Source organism: Salvelinus sp. IW2-2015, unplaced genomic scaffold, assembly GCF_002910315.2.
Source record: "Salvelinus sp. IW2-2015 unplaced genomic scaffold, ASM291031v2 Un_scaffold1857, whole genome shotgun sequence".
NCBI classification, from domain to species: Eukaryota; Metazoa; Chordata; class Actinopteri; order Salmoniformes; family Salmonidae; genus Salvelinus; species Salvelinus sp. IW2-2015.
This window is the reverse complement of record NW_019943222.1, coordinates 129,816-139,964: the sequence shown is the minus strand read 5'-3', so window position 1 is coordinate 139,964 and position 10,149 is coordinate 129,816. Positions and strand designations below refer to the sequence as shown.

The 10,149-nt window shown below is 46.4% G+C and overlaps 1 protein-coding gene across 1 annotated transcript in view; it reads right to left on the bottom strand.

Annotated features, from left to right (window-relative positions):
• The window catches only part of LOC112072217 (rho guanine nucleotide exchange factor 26), a 15,653-nt gene extending 5,736 nt beyond the window's left edge, over window positions 1–9,917 (bottom strand). The window contains 5 exon segments of the mRNA XM_070439699.1: window positions 4,870–4,992; window positions 4,994–5,006; window positions 5,145–5,200; window positions 6,116–7,510; window positions 9,451–9,917. Of these exon segments, the coding sequence (XP_070295800.1) occupies window positions 4,870–4,992; window positions 4,994–5,006; window positions 5,145–5,200; window positions 6,116–7,426 (1,503 nt within the window). The 5' untranslated portion in view covers window positions 7,427–7,510; window positions 9,451–9,917.
• Between the last annotated feature and the right edge of the window lie 232 nt (window positions 9,918–10,149).

Below are 10,149 nucleotides of genomic sequence, written 5' to 3'. Positions count from 1 at the left end.
AATAATATGGACATAGCCCTATTTGGTAATAGACCATATTCTGTTTACCACACGTGTGTCCAAACTTTTGACTTGTACGGTATATGTTACTGCTCGACTAAAACAATCTCAGTCGACCAACAGCCTAAAGACCAAACAATGGACCAGTCAACTAATTGGGGTCAGGCCTACTAGGGTTGTCACGATACCAGGATGGTGATACTACAATAYCTGATTGTCCATGGCAACAAGGAGAACACGAAACAGACAATACTCTTTGGTCCTTTAAAAACCTGCTGTACGTAACATATAGTGTGTTATAGCAAGGAAAATAAACGGGATTCTGGGTGAAACACTTGAGGCTGCTTGTAACTAACATTATGACTGCTTTGTGTTTTCTTTCCTTGCCGCGCGATACCTCAGAGCATCATGRTACTGGTATCGTGACAACCCTAATGGAGACCTTTGCAAACACATCCAGACTAGGACACAAAACACACACGCCAACAGCCAAACCACTACAGCCAGACTGCCAACAGCTTGCCAAGTTTGTTCTATTGTGCAAGACAAATTCCCTTTAAAAGGCAATCGACTTCTATGTCTCTATCTACGGCCTTGCATGTCCTTAGTGTCCTAGCAACCACCTTCCCGCCACGACAACTGAACTTTGCCCTGCTTTTGRAGTTTCCCTGAGAACACAGAGSAACAGGTGTAACCGTGACAACAGAAACGCAGTATTCACTCAATAGGGAGTGGTTGAGGTAAGAGGTCGACCGTAGGCATAAATTTATCCTTGTCTTACCCTTACTCCCCTGTCCTATCCTTAACCGAGGGGGTTAAACCTCTCATCTAAGAGTATGGTGTCAACACTCTTAAATACACCACTTCCCCCTGTCCCTACTGTTACGTGGAGACTAGAGACTTGTAGGAAACAGAGAGTTCTGACACTTACAGGTGTACTGGAAACTAGAGAACTTGTAGGAAACAAGGAGAGTCTGACACTACAGGTGTTACTGGAAACTAGAGACTTGTAGGAAACAGAGAGTCTGACACTACAGGTGTTACGTGTTACTGGAACTAGAGACTGTAGGAAACAGAGAGTCTGACACTACAGGTGTTACTGTTACTGAAAACTTAGAGACTTGTAGGAAACAGAGAGTCTGACACTACAGGTGTCACTGTTACTGGAAACTAGAGACTTGTAGGAAACAAGGACTGACACTACAGGTGTTACTGTTACTGGAAACTAGAGACTTGTAGGAAACAGAGAGTCTGACACTACAGGTGTTACTGTTACTGGAAACTAGAGACTTGTAGGAAACAGAGAGTCTGACCACTTACAGGTGTCACTGTTACTGGAAACTAGAGGACTTGTAGGAAAACAGAGAGTCTGACACTACAGCTGTCACTTACCATCAGTTTACTGACCAGGGAAACAGCAGAACGTTCTAACTACTATAACACTACAGCCTGCCCTGTCACAGCGTTAACATCTAACTACTATAAACACTACAGCCTGCCCTGTCACAGTGTAACATCTAACTACTATAAAACACAACAGCCTGCCCTGTCACAGCGTAACATCTAACTACTATAAACACTACAGCCTGCCCTGTCACAGTGTAAACATCTAACTACTATAAACACTACAGCCTGCCCTGTCACAGGTAACATCTAACTACTATAAAACACTACAGCCTGCCCTGTCACAGGTAACATCTAACTACTATAAACACTACAGCCTGCCCTGTCACAGTGTAAACATCTAACTACTATAAAACACTACAGCCTGCCCTGTCACAGTGTAACATCTAACTATAAAACACTACAGCCTGCCCTGTCACAGCGAACATCTAACTACTATAAACACTACAGCCTGCCCTGTCACAGTGTAACATCTAACTACTAAAAACATACAGCCTGCCTGTCACAGTGTAACATCTAACTACTATAAAACACTACAGCCTCCCTGTCACAGCGTAACATCTAACTACTATAAACACTACAGCCTGCCCTGTCACAGTGTAACTCTAACTACTATAAACACTACAGCCTGCCCTGTCACAGTGTAACATCTAACTACTATAAAACACTACAGCCTGCCCTGTCACAGTGTAACATCTAACTACTATAAACACTACAGCCTGCCCTGTCACAGTGTAACATCTAACTACTATAAACACTACAGCCTGCCCTGTCACAGCGAATCTAACTACTATAAAACACTACAGGCTTCCGTTCACAGTGTAACATCTAACTACTAAACACTACAGCCTGCCCTGTCACAGGTAACATCTAACTACTATAAAAACACTACAGCCTGCCCGTCACAGGTAACATCTAACTACTATAAAACACTACAGCCTGCCTGTCACAGTGTAACATCTAACACTATAAAACTACAGCTGCCCTTTCACAGTGTAACTCTAACTACTATAAACACTACAGCCTGCCCTGTCACAGTGTAAACATCTAACTACTATAAACACTACAGCCTGCCCTGTCACAGTGTAAACATCTAACTACTATAAACACTACAGCCTGCCCTGTCACAGCGTAACATCTAACTACTATAAACACTACAGCCTGCCCTTCACAGCGTAACATCTAACTACTATAAACACTACAGCCTGCCCTGTCACAGAGAATGTCTAACTACTATAAACACTACAGCCTGCCCTGTCACGTGTAAACTCTAACTACTATAAAACACTACAGCCTGCCCTGTCAGAGCGTAACATCTAACTACATAAAACACTACAGCCTGCCCTGTCACAGTGTAACATCTAACTACTATAAAACACTACAGCCTGCCCTGTCACAGCGTAACATCTAACTACTATAAAACACTACAGCCTGCCCTGTCACAGCGTAACATCTAACTACTATAAACACTACAGCCTGCCCTGTCACAGGTAACATCTAAATACTATAAACACTACAGCCTGCCTGTCACAGGTAAACATCTAACTACTATAAACACTACAGCCTTGCCTGTCACAGTGTAACATCTAACTACTATAAACCACACAGCCTGCCGTGTCACAGCGTAACATCTAACTACTATAAAACACTACAGCCTGCCCTGTCACAGTGTAACATCTAAACTACATAAAAACACTACAGCCTGCCCTGTCACAGTGTAACATCTAACTACTATAAAACACTACAGCCTGCCCTGTCACAGGTAACATCTAAACTATATAAAACACTACAGCCTGCCCTGTTCACAGTGTAACATCTAACTACTATAAAACACTACAGCCTGCCCTGTCACAGTGGAACATCTAACTACTATAAAACACTACAGCCTGCCCTGTCACAGTGTAACATCTAACTACTATAAAAACTACAGCCTGCCCTGTCACGGTAACATCTAACTACTATAAAACACTACAGCCTGCCCTGTCACAGTGTAACATCTAACTACTATAAAACACTACAGCCTGCCCTGTCACAGGTAACATCTAACTACTATAAAAACATACAGCCTGCCCTGTCACAGCGTAACATCTAACTACTATAAAACACTACAGCCTGCCCTGTCACAGCTAACATCTAACTACTATAAACACTACAGCCTGCCCTGTCACAGTGTAACATCTAACTACTATAAAACACTACAGCCTGCCCTGTCACAGTTTAACATCTAACTACTATAAAACACTACAGCCTGCCCTGTCACAGTGTAACATCTAACTACTATAAAACACTACAGCCTGCCCAGATTAGAGTCTTCTCTCTCTCTCAGCAGCTCCAGATAAGAGTAAACATCAACAAGGAGACAGAACACCTAAGTGGAAGAAAGCATTTGCTCCCCTCCTTTTTCTCCGTTCCGCTCTCCTACCATTCTGGCCCAAACTGGATCCCGTCATAATTGGAGTCACCACAACGCACTCCAGGAGAACATGTTCAACATTGTTTCATTGAGAAGAATCTCTGGTGTTTGCCAAAAAGTGGCGCCATGCCGGTGGTGCGCTCAGTCTGCTGTCACAGATATTTCCCTTCTTTCCTCTCCTTCTCCCTCACCCCTCTCCCTTCCTATCCTTCTCCCTCACCTCCCCTTCCATCCTCTCCTCACCCCCCCTTCCTATCTGCTCCCTCACCCTCCCCTTCCTATCTGCCCCTCCCTCCTTCCTATCCTGCTCCCTCACCTCCTTCTCCCTCCACCCCTCCGCTCCTTCACCCTCCTGCTCCTCACCCTCCCTTCAACCTCTCCTCACCCTCTACCCTCCTCACCCTCCTCCTATCCTGCTCCCTTCACCCTCCCTTCCTATCCTGCTTCCCTCACCCTCCCCTCTCTATCCTGCTTTCCCTCCCTCCCCTTCCTACCCTGCTCCCTTACCCTTCCCCTTCCTACCCTGCTCCCTCACCCTCCCCTTCCAAACCTGCTCCCTCACCCTCCCTATCCTGCTCCCTCACCCTCCCCTTCCTATCCTTCTTCCCTCACCCTCCCTATCCTGCTCCCTCACCCTCCCTACCTTCTCCCTCACCCTCCCCTTCCTATCCTTTCTCCCTCACCCTCCCATCCTGCTCCTCACCCTCCCCTTCTATCCTGCTCCCTCACTCTCCCCTTCCATCCTCTCCCTCACCCTCCCCTTCCATCCTTCTCCCTCACCCTCCTCTTCCCTCCCTATCCCTGTTTTAATCTCTATCTAGACCGAGAGTAATGAAGAGACAGGGAGAGACAGAGAGACAGACAGTCACAGACAGAGTAGGAAAAGAGAGAGAGATGGAGGATGGGTAAGGACTGCAGCCAGACCAGATGTGACAACATCCCTCACAGCACTGGCAGTCCATTTCCCAACAAGGCCTGTGTTTGTCTCTGTATTGTATGAGAGGCACTGCACCACGATTCACTGTGTTGTGTGTTGTGTGTGTGTGTCTCACCACACTGAGTTGGCTCCAGGAGGTGCGTATGGGTCTGTACTGCATCACGATGCGGTCGTCAGGTTTGGGCTCTCTGGACTGGTCCTCATCAGAGTCATTGTGAAGAGCTTTCTCCTGGTAGTTTCTGATACAGTTCTCTCCCTGGATCACACCACAGACAGACAGGTTGAATCACATTAGTACAGTGCCCATTGACAGCAAGACCTCAAACGTGTTGTACAGAAAGTCACAGGCATCACCAGTTCATATACATGACCAAGACAGAGACGTGCCACTCACCTTCACTGTCAAATGTCCTCTGTGTGATCAGTCCTGGCTTCTTATCAGGACTCTGAGACACAGAACAGACCCCATGTCACTTATAATAACAGACCCAGGGTCAGCGGTCCCTGCCCAGCCGTACTGTATATTAACACTATGGGACTTGAGACTGTCACTATTTAATAACAGACCCAGGATCAGCGGTCCCTGCCCCAGCCGTACTGTAGATTAACACTATGGGACTGGACTGTCACTATTAATAACAGACCCAGGATCAGCGGTCCCTGCCCAGCCGTACTGTTATTAACAATATGACTGAAGACTGTCAATATTAATAAACAGACCCAGGGTCAGCGGTCCCTGCCCCAGCCAGTACTGTATATTAACACTCTGAACTGAGACTGTCACTATTAATAACAGACCCAGGATCAGCGGTCCCTGCCCCAGCCGTACTGTATATTAACACTATGGACTGAGACTGTCACTAGATCCGTTATTATGAGCAGTCAGCACAATATCCCAAATGATGCTTTATTAGCCAAACCTGGTTATGAATTACTTTATAAACCCACATCTGTCAGATTCTAAATGACGGGGATAAGTAGGTCTCCCCTGGGACCTGCTCTTGACCCCTGACCTCTGCACTGACCTGCCTAATTACAGAGCAGTGGACTGAAGTGTGTGTGTGTTGTAATCATAGGCCTTCACTATTAGCATGACTTCAACACAAGCGGCTCCTGATAATGTTCCAACTCCAAGTTAGCTGTGGACTTTGGTCCTGGTCTTAACTTCAGGAGAATAATTCATCAAACATGAATCCATCAGGCAGATGAGTGTTAGTAAACTGTACAGTGTGACTGCAAGGTAAGAGMCAGTAATATCCAGGYACATGGGGCAAAGCAAGGGTAGAACGGTATCATGACATAGCAGATAATAGTAATGACAATTTACTGGAAAATAATGGCTTCATTACATGTCTTCCTACCTTGTTCTTCTTCCCAGGGCTGGTAGGTCTCTCCTTGACCTCCTGTAGTCCTTTGAGTACAGGTTGGGACAAACGATGGCTCTTTGGGTCTACAGGTTGGGACAGACGATGGCTCTTTGGGTCTACAGGTTGGGACAGACGATGGGACTTGAGGTCATCAGATGTTATTTCCATTTCCACTCCACTCACCACTGCTCTCCTGTACGAGGTAGACCTCAACCCTCTCTTCAGAGTCCCAGGGCTCTCATCCTGGTCTGTCCCTCCTCCCCCGGACCCTACGCCAGTGGAGAAGAAGGATCCAGTCTCCACCATGCTGAGGGCTCGCAGGGCCCGCTTSGTAGGATCCAGGCCCAGCAGACCCCCCAGGCCCTGGMTCTGTACCCCAGCAGGAGAGGCCTTGCTCAGGGATGCCAGCCCTTTGGGGATCAGCTGCTGTGTGCCCATCTTCAGGGCAGCTGCACTGTGGGTGCTGAGGACAATGGAGGGAGGAGGAGATAGGGAGATGGAGGGAGAGAGGCTGGGAGTGGGGGAATGAGAGGGGGAAGGAGAGGGGGCAGACATGTCAGCAGAGGAGGGGCTGTGGGGTGTGGGGAGGTCAGAAGGGGTGGAGATGAGGGAAGAGAGGGAGTGGATACTGGAGGTGGAGCTGTGGGATGTGGTGGGGGTGTGGAGACTAGGGGGAGAGGGGCTGGGGTTAGGGGGAGAGGGGACAGGAGTTAAGGGGTGGTAGGAAGAAGGGGAGGTCTGGTTATGGTGGTGGTTGTTATTGGAGGAGGCAGGGGGAGAGGGGTGATTGGAGGAGGCAGAGTCCGGTGGTGAAGGGCTCGTCCCAAACACTATCTGGTCCCTGTGAGCGGTGAGAGTGAATGGGCTGGATAGTCGATTCTGGGTGTCCAGCAGCGGCTTGTCCGACCACACATGATCAACACTCCCACCGTGGCATGCCTTACTGTTCAATGACAGAGACGTATCATCCTCCGATTTGAACTTGGACAGAGAGAAACGTCCTTTGGCCAGATGTCCAATGCTTATACTCCTGACTACCCGTGTTTTCCTGGTGGGTTGGTTGAGAACGTGCTTCAGAATGACCATCCCTCCTCCCGGCGTAGCCACCAGTCTYTCTGCAGGCTGGCTCAGGGTAAAACTGCACTTGTTGTCCTCTACGGGGAAGTCAGTCATGTGGACTCCGTCTATCTGGTAGCTGAGGGGCCGGGCCTTCAGCTTGCTGGGGCCAGTGTGATTGGCTGAGCGTCGCTTCCACAGCGGGGTGATGTTACTGTTGGACAGATCCACATCGTTCCCACCCTCCATGGTGCGTCAATCACTCTTCTTTGTCACGGTGGAGTCTCTCGTCTGACCCAACTGGTCCAACCCCGAAGACAGCTGCAATAACCCCTGGTTGTAAACACACAGAGAGAGAGAGAGATCTATCAAAATCAAAGCTGGAGGGGTAGCATAGTGAGTCCTTACTTTTCAGGGTTAGGTCTGTCTGAGGTCACAAGTTGGGTCACTCCTTAGCTCTTGAAAACTCTAGGCATCATTCTGCCTTCTTACAGTTCTCAGCCATTCGCTTTGCCCATGACAGCCTCCTGTGACCTACAATTCCGACGCTGTGTTTTAACGTTTCGAAACGTCGTTAATAATCACTTGCGATATGGCTTTCGACACATATATATTGCCCTTATCTTTAATCAGCGAGAAGGAAGTTTTGCACAGACCCATACAGCTATGGGTGTCTCCATCCAATGAAAGTACACTTTCCACGTTATGCTTACACACAGGTGTACGCTAGATAGCAGAGGTGGTCGCCTCGTCTTCCGGTTGTTTTCMGTAAACAAGCGCTGTAACGTGGAGATATGTCCGCGTGGGAACCAGTGCTTGACCTGGGCCAGAGAGACCTACCGGCACTTCAATGTTGGGGGAATTGCGTACCGGCTCCTCTTTAAAACAAAGTAGCCTAAATTAGCCCAGATTGACGCGCAAAAAAAATTGACCAAAAACGGAATGAAGGCGAGAACTGTATAGCAATTGAGTGTGGGCATTAATTGTCTGATTCCGCATTGTTCACGTTTATTTGCCGCTAGTCTGTGAGTGACGGTAGCCTGTTCCAGATTGCGCAGATTGAAAATGTACCAACCTGAATTTGTGAATTTTGTCTGTGTTGAACTGTGCCCCTGTCAATCCATAAATTTAAAAAACTAGAAAATTGTGTTGTCTGGTTTGCTCTAATATCAGGAATTTGAAATTATTTGTACATTTACTTTTGAAACTGAATTACATTTAAAACCAAATCCTTTAAACTTTTACTCAAGTAGTATTTTACTGGGTAACTTTCACTTTTACTTGAGTCATTTTCTTTTAAAGGTATCTTTACTTTTACTCAGGTATGAAAATTGGGTACTTTTTTCACCACTGACTAACAGTGCATTTGTACTTTGTGGGGGGTTAAGTGCCTTGATCGAGGGAACAATGGCAGGAGATGGTAGGTTTACATGGGATCAATCACTGCAGCCTTCCAGTGTCAATAATGCTTACTTTTTCCACGTAGGCTATACTAATAGTCATGAACAATTGATTAAAAGTCAAGGAAAATTTGTATAAACCCTTAATTGAATAATCAGAGGTCTCTATAGCATAATGTTATTTGTGAACTTTGGCGAACATAGTCAAATGGACTGAATTGGAAAAAGACACCTGCACTCATTTCATCCCAAACCAAGCGCTGGTGGGAACACTATCCCTAACTCTATCAATGTGTGTGGATCAATTTAACTTTTTACTCAATTATTTCTCACTGATATTAAAGACAAGGTCCTTATGCTTCCAAAACCATACCGCAAGCGATGCAAGTTCATGTTCAGACCGAGCGTCGGGGGTCGTAACACTCCCCCCTACAGAATAAGCCTTCATCCACTAACTCTTAGTGTAATGGAACTGGGTCAAGGGCAAGGTCGTTCCTTTACCACGGCACCAGTAGCCTAATAACCATGAAAAGTATTGGACCATATAGAACCCTGATACAGTAACGTTAGAGGACCAGTGACAGACACGCATGCCGTCAGCGGAGGAAAGTTTGTCCTAAATTATATATATTTTTTTTTAAAGGTCCAAACGAGTTAAGGTCTAGTTAAAAACTATGCAGCAGAACACGCTCAGACAACACATTGGAAAATTGTCTATGCAGAGAAGTAGGCTGGCTATTGTAACCAAGTAGCCTAGTCACAGGGGGAAACAATGTTGCTAGCGAGTTCCCACCATTGAGCTATAAAAGAACGGTTCCTTCAGCGAACGGCGAGCCTAGTCTTCCAGTAACCCGTGATGGATAACAGACTTACTTTCTATTGATTCGTGGTTTCCCTGTAAAACCTCGCCATGGTGCCTGTGTCCTGGAGTTCTCAATATAATATGGAAAGTTTTCCTGTTGTTTTGAAAGTTTATGCTTGAGGTAAACGGTTAATTTTGTGCAAAAAAACCCCGTTGTCCCATCTGTAGTCCGGCGACCGTCGGCTGTTTTCACGGTGTCTCGAACTCCTACATGTCAGTGTATTCTCTCCGAGAGTGACCCGAGTTGTGTGTTTAGCAGGAGACTAATAGCGAGAGGAGGAGGAATGCCGATTGCCAAACAGGACAGAAGCCTACCCAAATTCACGTGACGTTAAGTGCACTACATTTCGACCGACTTGAACTTGTACTATGTCAACCACAGAGAAGCAAAGCAATAGACCTGCGCCTAAACATTCTGAGACAAAAAAGGAGAAGAAAACGTCCTAAATGATGTAGACATATAGCTCGACAAAATCAGTGTCCATTTGGAGAAAAAAATATCTACATTTGGGAGCAGTTTGTTAAGTGAAGTGTGGAACTAGTTCACAATCTGGAAAGGTCGGTGGTGTAGCGCCTCCCCGTGGTTCTTTAGAGTGATGCCACAGTAGACTACAAGATGTCTAGAGTAGACATGTGCATGTGTTTCTACGAATACATAAGTACAAMACTTTGCCTACACAGATTSCAATGACAATGGTAACTCAATACTT